At 38.3% G+C, this 14,871-nt stretch overlaps 4 protein-coding genes across 4 annotated transcripts; 2 read left to right on the plus strand and 2 right to left on the minus strand.

Moving 5' to 3' along the window:
- Window positions 1-1,660: 1,660 nt before the first annotated feature.
- Window positions 1,661-8,730, minus strand: LOC145458019 (dynein regulatory complex subunit 3-like). Its single transcript, XM_080336322.1, has 10 exons — window positions 8,480-8,730; window positions 8,301-8,417; window positions 8,068-8,234; window positions 7,799-7,945; window positions 7,567-7,686; window positions 7,092-7,202; window positions 6,456-6,632; window positions 2,828-3,030; window positions 2,610-2,733; window positions 1,661-1,964 (listed from the first exon to the last, which is right to left on the minus strand). Exons 1-10 carry the CDS (start codon window positions 8,637-8,639, stop codon window positions 1,719-1,721), a joined length of 1,572 nt encoding a protein of 523 aa, XP_080192448.1. The 5' UTR covers window positions 8,640-8,730; the 3' UTR covers window positions 1,661-1,718.
- Window positions 8,731-9,226: 496 nt separating this feature from the next.
- On the minus strand, window positions 9,227-11,099 carry LOC145458025 (endonuclease III-like protein 1). The gene is made up of 5 exons (XM_080336328.1): window positions 10,458-11,099; window positions 9,934-10,104; window positions 9,716-9,875; window positions 9,543-9,648; window positions 9,227-9,475 (listed from the first exon to the last, which is right to left on the minus strand). The coding sequence occupies exons 1-5, from the start codon at window positions 10,812-10,814 to the stop codon at window positions 9,337-9,339; spliced, it is 933 nt and encodes a 310-aa protein (XP_080192454.1). The 5' UTR covers window positions 10,815-11,099; the 3' UTR covers window positions 9,227-9,336.
- A 363-nt stretch (window positions 11,100-11,462) lies between these two features.
- Window positions 11,463-13,474, plus strand: LOC145458021 (sister chromatid cohesion protein DCC1-like). Its single transcript, XM_080336324.1, has one exon. It carries the CDS (start codon window positions 11,848-11,850, stop codon window positions 13,084-13,086), a length of 1,239 nt encoding a protein of 412 aa, XP_080192450.1. The 5' UTR covers window positions 11,463-11,847; the 3' UTR covers window positions 13,087-13,474.
- A 10-nt stretch (window positions 13,475-13,484) lies between these two features.
- Window positions 13,485-14,856, plus strand: LOC145458020 (RNA N(6)-adenosine-methyltransferase METTL16-like). The gene has a single exon (XM_080336323.1). It carries the CDS (start codon window positions 13,485-13,487, stop codon window positions 14,802-14,804), a length of 1,320 nt encoding a protein of 439 aa, XP_080192449.1. The 3' UTR covers window positions 14,805-14,856.
- The last annotated feature ends 15 nt before the right edge of the window (window positions 14,857-14,871 follow it).

The following is a 14,871-nucleotide window of genomic DNA, read 5'->3' on the forward strand; positions in this document are numbered from 1 at the left end:
GAGCGAAAGCGCTCTTTTTTGTCTCACGGTTGAAGGCGCTTGTCTTGTCACTTTGGGAAAAAATGCATCTCCGTGCAGATGGCTGCAGGGGGCGTTTCTATCAACGGCATTACCCGCCTTTACATATCAATCGCTTATCTGTTTTAAAGCATTTGTTGCGCTTTCTCTTACACTTTACCGTCATTCACAGTATTGACACCGTACCTGGGAAATTTTTTATAATCCTTCGTAATAGGCTGTGGTCAAATCCCTCGGAGACGCCCCTTCCCATGCCTCACTGATGTAAATGTTTACAAAAGGAATGATTCCACCTTGCATCACTGCAGTGTAATCCCCACTCGAGCATGTCGCTTAAAATGCCTCTCGGGATTGTAGACTTATTGAATGCCGACGAGTCAATGATATTTATCTAGATCTGGTGAACTAAGGTCCGTAGAAGGGCTATGTTGAAACTACAACTATAATACTACATTAAGCCTATTTATTAGATATGTCCATTTTAGCCACCACATAGTCTTAAACCACTAAATAAGTTCCCAAATCTCTCGTCTAGGCCGTGTTTCTCGTACTCCCTCACACGATGGCTGACGGGAGTAAAAATTGTATTAATAGGTATTAAAAACTCAATGTATTCAGTACTTTGACATGTTGAACGCATGCATTAAATTATGGAAGTTCAACCAGATGTAAAGCACATTAAAAATCATGCTGTCAATTTTACTAATAGCTATATTGTTACTGCTTTTTGTCAAGGATCGTGTTGAAACTAGGTCTGTCGTCTGTTAGCTCATCCATCCGCATGCTGCACTGATATACTACAAAACCATCCCTGGTTAATAGCTACTGGTCTAAGGCAGTGGTTCTCAACCTGGGGTCCGCGAGACCTCTAAATTTTCAAAATGATTGATAACCTAATTATATTCAATTTTTAAATTAGTGAAAGCATAAAGTAGTCATTCTCCACAACTGCTAAAACCTGATTACTCACATCAGAATAATCGTCAGACATGAAATATCCTACTGTGACAATTAAATTGCCAAATTGCCAATAACCTACTGATACAAACATATTGCTCTTTAGAGACGTTTTGTTGGGGTTTGTGGAAAAAATAAAGATATGGAGGTAGTTAACTTCGTAAATGTTTTCGATTTAAACTTGTCAGTGTTATCAAATTAGTGAACAGTTGTTTAAAGTAAAAAGTCCTGAAGCATTTCCCTACTTTTTCCCAATGAAGGGATTGAAACTGTGCCACGAAATCCATTTTATTCTGTGATATACATAACCACTATTCCAGAATAACTTCAAGATGAGATGCTAGATAAAGTGACTAGGCTGGACGAGTGGACGTGATACGTTCATTAAAAACATGTTTCTTCATTAGGGTGCGATAAATGTTGCGAACACGCCAAAAGTATCGTGGGAAGCGTTACGCATTAATATTACATTAGCCTCCATCTATCCAAATTTGAACTAAAACTTGAGGGGGTCCGCAGAGGTCCGTCACAGTCAAAAAGGGGTCCGCAAAGTCAAAAAGGTTGAGAACCACTGGTCCAAGGGATCCAGGCAACTACGGTACCCTAAACATTCCGTGTTTAAAAAAGCTTGAGGATCTCTGATCTAGATTCTTAGGACATCCACCCCAGTTAGTCAACAACAATCTTTACATATACAAGGCATATATATTTTTTTTATAGAGAACAAAATAAAGTAAGAAGTGTCACGCATGAGCATCGCTAACTTCCAGGGTGTCAACCTCTTCTCGCAAATGATCTACATAGTTTGAAATTTCCACCACCCTCTGTCGATTTCGTGTCGTCTCTTCCGCGTGGAGTTTTGCGATTAGGGCGGTTAGCCATGCTCCGCTTCGCGTTACAATATCGTCCTCTCTGTTGTCGATTTTGAGAAGATGTACATCGTGTGATGCGCCGATAGCATTCACGATTGTTTCTTTATCCACAAAGAGCTGCACAATATAATAATATGGAATAGGTTCATAGCCTTCACCACTGACGTGTGGTCTAGGTTGTAAATGTTCAACTATATCAAATATTTTGGCAAAGTTAAATAATCGGTGAGTAATTTTGTTGAAGATTCCTTCAGCATCTCAGATATATATGTTCTTGCACTTTTTGGTATTAATTTAACATCGTTCAGTACAATTCAGAACAACATCCATCTTCCTGGCGAATTTGACATGTCTCTGACATGACAGGACTGGCTTTTGTACCCAATTGATTAAATTCTACCCTATACTCTTTGTGCTTGAGACTGGCTGTGCAGTGGTTTTCAACGTGGGGGTTGTAAAGGTGTTGGATATTTTTTCAAAGTAATGGGTTTCCCAAATTGGCCATGAATAGATCTCGGAAAAGGTGCTGAACTTTATTAGGATTCACCTTATCAAATTTCTAATCGTTAATTGCATTAGGACCGTAAAAAGGTTGGGAACCACTGGGCAAAACTTGATTTAGTAATAACAGATGAAAACTGTACCAGGATACTACGAAAGTCCCACATCTAAAACAAAACTGCATTGCATGATTGGTTGGTTCTATCAAATAAGAGTAGGTATGGCTCAAATATTCGTTGATGAAGACTATGTCATACATACCTGGCGCACTTCATCGGGCATGTCATCATCCAGTTCATTCTTCACGGCCTTCTCCAATGTCGCCATGGACATTTCCAAAAGCTTCTCGTTATGGGTGTTCTCAAGTTCACGAATTTGAGAGATGCTAAAAGTTTGTGTAATTCAATGTCAAGGATCATTATTCAAATTCAATGGATGTATCAAACAATCAAAAATTTTAAATTATTTGTGAAGGATACAGTCCTTGGACATATTCCACAAATGATGTCATCATATCCGCAAGGTTTCTTTCGAAGTCCTTGATTGTCTCCTCCAACTGGTCGACCAATTGCATTTCGAAACCCATCAACAAATCCCAAACACGATTAACTTCTGAATGATACTCTGACATCTTTCCTTCGAGAACAGTGGCATCGGTGGCTATGGTTATTTCCGCAAATATCTGAGAATGAACACATATCGTTATCTGTGATAGTGCAAACTATATTGTTCTTGCTTCAAGACCATGTGGTTCTCAAGCTTATTGTTAGAGCCCTTTACAAAACCTCAAAATGATTGGGAGCAATTTGGTCTTTATACTGTACCGCATCAGGTTGGGATCAAGTCACTACCTTTGAGTCACAAGTCATCTCGAGTCATTGACATTTTAACTTGAGTCAAGTCAAGTCACTCGATTTTCAAAGGTGATTCGAGTCAAGTCACTACTAGTCACTTTGTCTAGTTGAATTTTCAAAGTACGAGATATGTTAAAAGTCATTGTATTTTGCTAACTGTTTTAAATACAGATACCTGCAAAAAGGCGCTGTATCACTCATGTATACGTAGAATAGCTACATACTGAACATTTAAACATTTTAAAAAGCCCGCAATCAATTCCAAAGGTGTATTCACATTGTAAAAACATGTGCAGCCGTTGATACTGGAAAAATGAATGCACAAACTTTACTTCAAATATGACTTTTTACGGTCTATCACCACAAAACATATTTACCATAACATGTACTGAGATGTGGTCAGTAACTCAGGTTGATTTTGCACACATGTGCTTCTCACTCGAGTGATTACGTTTTTAGACATTTCCCACTTCTACATATGAGGTTTTTAGGCCCTGCCAACTGGGCAAAATAGCCCCTGTAACACCATAACAATTAATTTAAAAAAATGTCACCTATTTGCAAGATTGTAATGACTCGAGTTATGACTCGACTCGAGTCACGATTTTTTCGTGACTAGACTGGACTCGGGTCAATTTTTGTATTGACTCAACTTGTACTCGAGTCATTGTGCATGACTCAAACCAAGTCATTATGACTCGAGACTAGGACTGCCAAGACAGACATTCCATTGTAACTTCGAAGAATAGTAAATTTACCGCATTATTGGTATTTTGTTTATCAGCCCTGATACATGGAAAATAAGGCAAGAAGCTGTTAAGACTGAGGAAAATCACTATATTATGAATGCAAGCCATTCTATATCACTCGAGCAGAGTTGAAAAAAGTGGGTTGAACCAGATTGAAGTGAGAGCTGAACAGTGAACAACTGAACATGATGACTTGGACTCGGACTTGACTCGGTGTGAATTGAAAATGACTCGACTTGACTCAAGTCAAAACTATATAAGTGAGATTGACTTGTGACACTGAACCATGTGACTTGGTTACAACACTGCCTATTTGTAGCGTGATTATTCATTTTGCGTTAGTCGCGAACATGTAACCCGACGCGTCAAAAGTAGCCACCTCCGATTAACTGCTCAAAGTATGCAGCCCTTCGAACAATTCTACATTTGAATAATATATAGGCTAATAATTAGGGCGATTTTTTTTACATGTCAAAATTGTACCATTAGGTCAAAAAATGTCAAAATTGTTTACAGAGTTAAAATTTTGTTGCAGCCCGCATTTCGTTTGTATCGTAGATTTTGCACTGTCGGTGAACTTATCATTTGACATTTTACAGCTTGTAGCCAATACTTTATTGGAGTGGTCAGGAACCTATGGCTCGCGAGCCATATATGGCTCTTTTGGGTATAAGATATGGCTCTTTGCCAAATATTTATTTTTTTACTGAATTGATCAATATTGCAGTGACTTGTTGGTACATTTTCATACCGGCCAAAATAATTGTTCTCGTGGCAATAGAAACATATCTTCAAGAGGTAAAGACAAAGCTGTCTTCAGGTTTAGGGGCACGGACCCCTCTTCAAAATCATCAAATTTAAGTTACTGTCACACCGGCTGCCAATATCACTCGCGAATTCTACGTACCCGACTCGAAATCTTGAATTGTGCGATACGTTGATTAATCAAAGAGCACAGCAAACATTGCGATGCCCATATCAAAACACAGTTTTCAAATACACATTGTCTTCCTGATCTACCGTGCGAAATGAACTGTTGTGGATGTGACATTCACAATTACACACTCGAATTACAAACAACGCCATAGATATCCACGTTCTTGATTGGTAAGTATAGCTCTGTGTAGTACCGGTGATAAAATGTATGAATGTTGCCTGTAGCGCATTATGTTACTGCCGAATACTTTTGACAATTGAGAAGTCGATAAGTATTTAGATCAGTGTGACAGTCACATACGATTAATATCAGTTATAATAATTCTAAGCTACTTACGATCAATTGCGTCATCAATGGCGATGCTTGGCCCATCTGTGCCTTACCTCTCATTTCGAGCTTTATTTTCGAACAATAAATACCAGTTTTTATAGTGAATATGGCTCTTTGGGAGTTGGGATGAAAAAAAGGCCAATATGGCTCTCCGGACAAAAAAAGCTTCCCGACTACTGCTTTATAGGCTTACCGTCGTAGACGGACCATTGTCTGCTTATTATGAATCATAAACATTCAAATACCAGAAATTGGTTGACATGGTGTTATGCTCAACGTACCGCAATATCCTAACTGAAGCAAGACTTTGTGGGCATTGCATGGTTCTTATATCAAGAAGCTCATAATGAAAAATTGTGATGTAGACACCATTGTCAGAATGAAGCAACACGGTGTGTCACCAGCAGTGCACGCACAACTTCAGTGTTGTCAGCCGACAACTGCTGCTGTTGCACGTTCTTTCTCCATTCTTGGCAAGCTACTTGGTAAGGACGAACACTTTCTACCCGAGAATGTAGGAAAGTATCTTTCGTTATACTACAACAAATATTAATTATTTTTACCATGATACGTGATGTAACTACTGGAGTTCTGGGCCAGATTTCGTTGAAATAAAGTTTTTTCATGTAAGAATTTGTCAGTTTTTGAGTCAGTTTTTTTCAGGGCAAACTACTTCGTAAGGAAAGACAGTTCTAACCAGAAATGAAGATAAGTAGTACAATTCTAACATTTTGTGGAAAAACACCTAATTTGAATACGGTAGGTAAAAATTTGGTCAAAGTTTTTCAAGGTAAAAATTGTCAAAATTTTTATTTTTAATGTAAAAATCTTCCGTTTTTTAGGTAAACAAAATCGCCCTAATAATAATATACTATTCAGTTGTATATTGAAGTTCTGTACCTTCAAGATGCTGTTCAAATTCTACATTTTGAAACTACTTGACTGTTTTTTACACCTTTATTTTCTACTTTCACTGGAAGTAGTTTGACATGTCTCGGAAATTATTAATTCTACTTGTGGTAGAATTGAAATTTTTGACGTTACTTCTACGTAGTAAAAAACGGTGACCACTTTGACCACTCTGTATGTGGCGAACATTTCAAATGTCCTTGAATACTTTTTAGATCATTCATCCTATATTGCCACTTGAAGTAGTTCAGGTTTGTTGTGGAAGCCAATATGCTTCTGCTATAATACCAATAGTGATGACTATGCCCGAGCTTGAAAGTATAGGTACCTTTCTCTTGTACTGCTCAAAAGCGTCAATTTCTTTGGTCGAGAATTTCTTGTTTTCGACTTTCGCCTCTTCAATACATTGGTGAAATTCGTTGACTTCGTGCGTGCGTCGCTCATGTTCTTTCATGCCATATTCGAATATCTTTTTGCAGATTGCCACAAACTTATCTTGAAAATCCTATAAAATTATGGAGAACGACAATAGCACTTTATCTGTAGAAGAAATAACCAGTAGATAGCTTCAAAGCTCCCTTTTAGTGGTTAGGGATGGGCCACCTGATATGACTCCAAGGGGTCAGAGACTCAATGAGGTTATCTTATTTAGAATATAGCTTTTAATGCAACATCCATTGTAGCAGTATATTTATTAAACTCGAAGACTTTTCGGGTGCCTCTTTTCAAGAGTTATCGGCACACTAAAGGGATTTAAACAGATTTAAAAGCGAAACCAAAAAGGCAAAGTATGACGCAACAATCAAAATCACAGACCATGAAATTCGCATTGTACCAATGGCAACAATAACAAACTATGAAGTATACGGACATACGGTACTATAGTAGCAGCACAATTTGTAAATAAACAATTACACGCACTAATGAGAAATTAGAATATACCATATGTCAATATATATCTTACTTGGAGCATTTCTTCCAGGCCAGGTAGCATCGATAACTTTTGGCCTTCGGGATCTTCCGTGTATAATGAGTCAAATAATTGAGAACCGTCAAGGTTTTCGACGTATGCGTCCTGAAATATTTGGTAATATTGAATTTTACAATACATCAAACTGAGTGCATCGCTATACATGTTGTAATTGAATGATACACCTTATTCGATGCCCAGTCACATTCTTATTTGAGATTTGCGAAACAAGCATGATGCATGATCAAAGAAGAAAGACTAGTTACATATTTTGACCAATTAGTCATTTCATATAGATGTGGTTAGAAGCATCGATATGAAACTCGCTATAAATAATATGGCATCCATCATTGATGTTACCGCTGACCTCCAATGAAGGCAATTTTCAGATTGAAAGGAATCATATTATTTTAAGTATTGATATTGCTATTGTACTTCACCGTCCATCAGATCTAAAAGTCTTGCTTACTGATTGCTTTTGCAACTCTTTTTGTCTCTCCTTTTCTTCTTGCAGTAGTCTTTCCTTCTGATTCTCATTGTGCATGAGTTCGCCCAATTTATTTTCATATAAATTGTTTGCTTTAGTCCGCTAAAATATTTTATACAATTTCGAATGATATTACAACACAAATAATAATAATTTAATCCACTATCAACATTCTTATCCCCACGTCGAAAGATATTCTGAACATCTTTCTTACCGTATCTTCATCAATGAGTCGGAAATCCAAATACACAAGATGGGACAAATATGCTACAGTAAAAAGCTTATATCCTGGATCTTCGCAGACTGGACACCCGGCCAAGTTCAGGGTTCGTAGATTTTTGAATCTCCGCAAATATATGAGCTGTAAAATAAAACATATCAGTCAGAAATGTTATTAACTGCTAGTGCACAATTGTGTGAACATGAAAATTTAGAACCTCAAACATGAATGAGGATTTTACTGAGATCTCATTGCGTACTTACATTGTCCAGTTGATGAAGCTTATTGTTTCCCATGGACAGCACGTGCAGGTTTGTGAGGCTGTCCATATTCTCCAACCGACTAATTCTGTTGCTGTACAAAGTAAGATCTTCCAATTTTGTCAATTTCCCGAGACCTTCAATGACTTCTATATTATTGAATGATAGATCTGAACAAGGTGGTGAAAAAGAATTATTTCTGATGACTGTACCCATAAATTACGCTCATATCTTACCTAGCCATACCAGGTTAACAAGTGCGTCAAGCCCTTCAATCTTTTCTATGATATTGTCGTCCAGTTGTAACTTGGTGAGTTTCTTGAATTGCCACAAGTTGTCAATTTTTAAAATATCTATTTCAATGAGGTTGATTATTTACAAGGTATATTTTAAATCAAATGCACGTTCGAATTACTTTTGAAGTCAAGCCTTAGAGCTAGAACGTCCTTGTAATCGACGCCTTCTTGCTTTGCAATACGACCTGCTTCTTCTTTAGGTCCTTGCTCCTCGACTGCTTTCTTTAACATTTCATCATCAATCACCGCTGGTTCTACGGTGTCGTAAAGACGACTCATTTTGGCAGAAATCAATAGTCTTTTAGAAGAGCTAACACAAGGACATTTGGACGCCTGTAACCAGTTTTAATTTCAACACCACTATATTGGCTCACTAGTGGCGCCAGTTCGCGCTATGTCGTTGCTATAGTAAAAAGCAGTGGAACGTAACCGCCAAAACAACGCTAAAATTGAGCCACGCGGTGGATGGGGGAATTTATCTTCATCAGTTCAAAACATCACGAGAATCCGGTTCAGTGAAAAAGATAGGAATGAGTCGAAACGACTTGGAATAGTCTCCAATTATACACACACCCTGGCCTGCTAGACACCCTACTTTATTTTCATTATTTCTCAACGACCGTCCGCAGATTATGAAGGAACATGTAACCATGGATTTGGATATTGCATACTAACTTCGTAAAAGGCTGTGGTGCATTTTCGAATGCCAATATATAAACACGTACCGAGATCCACGCATTTCCACGACATGTTAACAACCTGGTATTTGCTTACCCGTGAAATTACAGAACCAGCATTCTCAAATGTTATGATCACCACAACTTTGTTAGCACCATAGTCGATCACTCAAGGGACAGCTCAGCCAGTACAAAACAAAAGCGAACAGTTTATTTCAAATGCAAGACCAATGGCAAGACGAAAATGCAAGATAGGAATGATTGCTAACAGAAAGTATGCTTTGAACGGGATTGCAGGTTCATTTATGCATCTTGGTTTTGGCAGTTGATGATGGGCATATATCTTTGTTCAGACAATCGCTGCAACGTGGTGATACTGGCAGGCATATTTGTTGACCAAAGCCAACGAGAAGCCAATTGACTTCGCGCCAGTAAGATCTGAAAAGTAGAGCCAAAATAAAATTAAAGTGCATGGTCACAGCATTACACAAAAATAATCGCTTACTGTGGAAGCCAATCTTCTAATTCTTTTCTTGTGCTTTCTGGCAATTTTGTTCGACTTTTGACCCATTTCAACCGGTTTGCAATGCGGTGTACATGCACATCAACCCCTGTATTGATGCAATTCGACAAATGTAATCATTTTTGCTGTGAGCATATATTCGTTTCTTCACCTACCAATACCGACGACCTTATTCCAAGCACATGTCATTGCTAAATACGCCATTTTCGGTCCAACTCCTGGTAACTTTACAAGTCCATCAATATCATCAGGTATGTCTCCATCATACTCCTCCTTCAAAATATGTGCTGTCTTTTTCAAGTAGATTACTTTTTTCTGAATACAAAAGACTGATTTAAACCAATAGTAATTAAAAAACAAATCGAAAACCCACTTTCCAAAACCCAACTGGATAGATGAGTTTCCCCAGCTGTTCGTCAGGTATTCTCGAAACGGTTTCTGCTGTTAAACCATGTTCTATCAATCTGAGCATAGCTGCATGGGTGACTTGGTCCTTCGTCTGACTTGACAACATCAACGACACCAAAGTGTGAAATCTTTTATCCTGTAAGTATTAGTTACTCATACAGGTATTTGGTGGCCAAATTTATTTGAATGGATGTAGCCTATTTGCCTGAAAGTCATTTTGGGGTTAGTACTTAATGCTCTGTGGTCAATTCCTGTATGGAATCGGTGTCCTGTGCTCACACTATGTTTTATTTTTTAATTATTTTTTATTAAATTACTTTAACTTGGAAAATCATTGCTGCTCACCTGATATATCAGGCAAAGAGGTCAGCGATTCCAATCATTTAGCAGAGGGAGTCAAAAAGTACTTCTACTTTTACTAGTAGATTTTTCTTACTTGCACTATACCTACTCAAGTGGTTTGGATTTCAAATTACAATTGTGCATTACCTTTTCTGAGTAATTTTCCCCTTTACATTTTTCACATCCCATGGTGTCAACCGGGGCATCCTTTGATTGCCTCATCTTTCTTATATTGGCCAATTGTTTTTTCCATAGAACCGGCTCCCATTTTGGATTCTCCTGCTTGACTTCTTTCCTGTTGACGTACGCTTTTGTTTCATGAGAATTTGACTTTGTACCTGTGAATTTTCCTGAAAATGAATCTTGAGGTTCCAACTTTACTTTTGTACGTGTCACTTTTGCCTTTTTTGAGTCGAGGGCTGGAGTAAGTGGGGCATTGCTTTTTGATTTCTTCGGGGCACTGGATCGCAAACGCTTGAAGTATGGACTGCGCACTGTACTCATTTTAATACATTCTTTAAAGCTGTGGTATAACAGATTCAATTAAACCTCATGACAATTTGACAGGATGCCAGCATTTTCAGGGGGCGGTGATGGTTCACAACATTCTTTCCAGGTGAGACAATTTATAACAGTGCAGCAACAGTTCATTATTAATTTCATCAGATCAATATTGTCAGAAAGCAATCAATCAATATATTCAATCAACCAATATTGATTTCTGGCAATCAATCTGCAACTGAGGTGTTTAACAGGAGTATAGTGATGAAAATGAGTGTGAGAGTTAATTTTTCGAGTACCGTAATGAAAAATACTTACCAAGCAGCTTGGTAAATCATATCATCATTTTGTTAAAATTATTATCAAGTCAAGTAAGAAGTAATGAAAAAGACTACCAAGCAGCTTGGTAAATCATTATCATCATTTGGTCAAAATTATTATCAAGTCAAGTCAATACACCACAAGATTCCGATATAATGAAAGATAGGAGAGTGCCGAAACGACTTGAAGTATGGCCACGTTAACATCTGCATCCAAATAGCAGATCGCATGGTTTACAGAAACGGACAATGAAAGCATTTTATATAATTCATATAAACATTTGTATGATGAATCCTTGCCACTACTACCGGTACCGCCACTACTACCGCTTACTGCAAACTGCAAACACATGCAGACTGCAATCACCGAGTGCAACCTAGCGAATCGATTACATACAATGAGATAGCGTTGTGGTCTCCGTTGAACACATGGGTAACAGAACAGTAGTAACCAATTTTCAGAAATGGTATTTCGCAGTGGACGATATTGAAATTGATGTTCCCATATGCTATTATCTGAGGAATATCCAATGATTTATCACATTATCGAAATACGTGTTCTCTCTCCCCCCCTCTCTCTCTCTCTCTCTCTCTCTCTCTCTCTCTCTTCCTCTCAGCTGTATTGAGTAAGAACGCGGTGTTGTTGATAGTTGATCGGCTTGATCGGGTGGGTGTTTCTATTAGTTTAAAAAACAATCAGGTATCGGGAGATTGCGATGTCAGAAATGGAAGTGGAAACTTGCTGTCGCACTGACGAAGACGTTCTCGCTACCTTGACTCTCAGTAAACTTGATCCCGACGATTTATCAATGCCTTCTCAAACGTTATACTTTTCCGAATCCGCCTCTGATCAAAACTATATCCTGATTCAGCTGAATAAAGAGGTTTTAAAGAGCGTCGAAGATGGCGAAGATATCGTGATTAGGGGAAATAGCGAGGATTCCGCCACTTTATGCACGGGTGACAAAACTTACGATATTAAGAAGGCCAAGATATCAAACACACTGTTGTTCTTACCTGAATGTAGAGTAGGGAATAAAGAACCTACGGATGAAGATGAGAAGGAGAATATCAATACCTCAAACAACAGCTTCAAGCTAATTCATCAAAAGATTGAAGGATGGTCACATGATTACCTCGAATTAAAGCAAATTCATCCCCGAATAAACAAATTGAAAATGTTACTACAAGAAAACCCATACAAAGGACCAGAGGCCGAGGAGGAATGTGCTGAAAAGAATAAGTACAAAATGTCCGAATTCCTGAATATAATTCAAGCCAGCGAAGGGGAATTAGTAGAATCCTTGCATAAATTGGGAGCTTGTTGCATCGATGGTTATTGGAGAGTACTAGATTTTGATTATCTTACATTCTGTCTTTCTGGGATTTGTGAAGTGATCGATTGTGAATCCTGGCATTTCAGCCAGATCCCTTTGGAAAAATTATGCGAGAAAATTAACGATTCTGGTGAATTAGTGCCTGATTTTATCGTTCACCACATATTATCGTTCTACGGACACAGAATATCAAATGCCGACGGCGTCTCCGTATTCGAAATTGATGAAGAAAAATTTTGTCGTTATTTTGCCGAGCTGTTGATGCGCGACACAGGCAAATATAATTTACAAGAATTTTTGGAAGTTTGGAAGAGTACTGTACCCAGTGATAAGATTGTAACGGACGAAAAATATTTGTCTGGATTAGCTTTGATCGATAGAAATGCAAAACCTGCAACTATCGAACGCTTCCCCGTCGATTCGCTACCGCAAGATCCATCCAAGCGATTCGATGCTTTGTTTCAAAAGAGGGCAAAGTGGACGCGAGAGGAAATAGAACCTTTCATATCGGATTTATGTCTTGAAGGTCAATCTGTGTCTGCGCTCTTGACTAAATTTGCACGTAGTTCGATCAGTAATGGTGCCAAATTGTTTTCGTCGAGGAAATCTTTAAGATGAGTGATTTGAGCTGCTTACTAGTTTCTTTATTAGCACTATTCGTTGAGAGGATTGTTGTACAATTGGACATCTGTTGCACCACGTCACAAATGTCATTGTTATCATGTATGGATTAATGTTATTGCAGTTGGACAATGCAGTTTAGGGTTGTGTTTAATTGCCTCGTTGCTCTGATGACTTCCATTATCACAAGACTTTTGGATTCGTATAAATTACCATTTTAACCTGATGATGTTCCATGCTTTCCACTGCCTTAAGCCCCTCATTTTGGATAACTTTGTCGGTTTTTCATGGTAGTTCTATTTTTCTTTGCTCAATTTCATAATAAATTGAAAAATGAATGCGGGCTCTATTGTCACTAATACGACTAGTTCTGCTATTGTTTAGATTGCATAACTATGAGCTTAAACCATCACATGCACTCTCGTAATATTTACAAAGACAACCCGCCAGATTTTGTGCAACTCTCAAAGACATATCCAAGCTTTAAACCGTACGTGAAAGTCAACAAGGCGGGAAAAGGACACGTTAATTTCAGGAACCCTGCCGCTGTTCGAGAACTAGCTAAATGCCTTCTGCATAAAGATTTCGGATACACTGTGGACTTACCCGATGACCGATTATCACCCACTATTCCGTGTAGGTTGAATTACATGCTATGGGTGCAGGACCTGTTAGACGCTGTCATTGCCGAAAAAAGTGATGAAAAAATGCGAATCATCGATATAGGCACTGGTAGCTCTTGTGTATATCCATTACTCGGTGTCTTTATCAACCCAAATATGAACTTTACTGCCACCGAAATCGATGAAATTAATTTTGAATACGCGAAGAGAAATGTGGACCAGAACAATCTCACGAATTGTATCAAGGTGGTGAAAGTCGACAGTGCCATTAAGACACTGTTAAGACACCTTGTAGAAGATAATACCGATGCATATAAATGCTGCATATGCAACCCACCGTTTTTTGAAGACAAAGAAACCCGTAAAGCTAATGGTAAAATGAATTCTTCATGTAGTGCTTCTAACGTAGAAGCTATAACAACAGGCGGAGATTTAGAATTTGCCGAAAGAATCTATAACGAAAGCTTGGTTTTGAAAGACAGCTTGGTGTGGTATACGATCATGTTCGGTAAGAAATCGAGTTTTGTCACGTTTAAGAAACGGTTTGTCGGGAATAGGACAGTTCTGAGCACGACTTACGAGTTTTGCCAGGGCAGTACAATGCGTTGGGGATTAGCGTGGAGTCATACACCTGAATCTATAGATACGTCGAAAATCCCATTATCGCCATTTCAGAGTTTTAATAAGACAAAGAAGCTCTCGAAACCGATATCTTTCTACATTCCTTCACAAACGTTCGATGATGGCAAGGATTTGTTGTTGAATATTTTGAAGGACCTTTCAATCAGAGCCAAAGTTATCAGATGTTGTGACAGGAGTGCACACATTGGAGCAGCAGCATTCGAAGAGACGTGGGTCGGTGGCAGGCAACGAGCTAGGAAGAGAAAACACAATGGAAATACCACTGTTGTGGAGGATAATAGTGTTGACGGTGCCCTCAAATCTAATAATCCTATTTTTGAGTTTCATATCGAATTGTGCTTACGGTTTGCAGGTCAGATATTGGCCTCTTTCAGCACTCAAAATCATACCCACAAAGAGTCCATGAACGGTTTAGTGGTACATTTGAGAAGAATTTTCTCCCGCAGTTGATGTTGTGTGATATTTTCATGATGAAATACATGCTATATTTGTCACTTGGGTATGTTGAGTTGTGAGT

The sequence above is a fragment of the Botryllus schlosseri genome, chromosome 15, assembly GCF_051294905.1.
Source record: "Botryllus schlosseri isolate E-star chromosome 15, Bs_hap1, whole genome shotgun sequence".
In the NCBI taxonomy this organism is placed as follows: domain Eukaryota; kingdom Metazoa; phylum Chordata; class Ascidiacea; order Stolidobranchia; family Styelidae; genus Botryllus; species Botryllus schlosseri.

Coding starts and splice junctions, on each gene's coding strand:
- LOC145458019 (XM_080336322.1), bottom strand. CDS start 8,639: ATGAGTCGTCTTTACGACACCGTAGAACCAGCGGTGATTGATGATGAA. Junction 7,687..7,798: donor GACTCATTGATGAAGATACG/GTAAGAAAGATG, acceptor AAAATATTTTAG/CGGACTAAAGCAAACAATTT. Junction 2,734..2,827: donor GTGGAATATGTCCAAGGACT/GTATCCTTCACA, acceptor ACAAACTTTTAG/CATCTCTCAAATTCGTGAAC.
- LOC145458021 (XM_080336324.1), top strand. CDS start 11,848: ATGTCAGAAATGGAAGTGGAAACTTGCTGTCGCACTGACGAAGACGTT.
- LOC145458025 (XM_080336328.1), bottom strand. CDS start 10,814: ATGAGTACAGTGCGCAGTCCATACTTCAAGCGTTTGCGATCCAGTGCC. Junction 10,105..10,457: donor GGGAAAATTACTCAGAAAAG/GTAATGCACAAT, acceptor TAATACTTACAG/GATAAAAGATTTCACACTTT. Junction 9,649..9,715: donor GAATAAGGTCGTCGGTATTG/GTAGGTGAAGAA, acceptor GCATCAATACAG/GGGTTGATGTGCATGTACAC.
- LOC145458020 (XM_080336323.1), top strand. CDS start 13,485: ATGAGCTTAAACCATCACATGCACTCTCGTAATATTTACAAAGACAAC.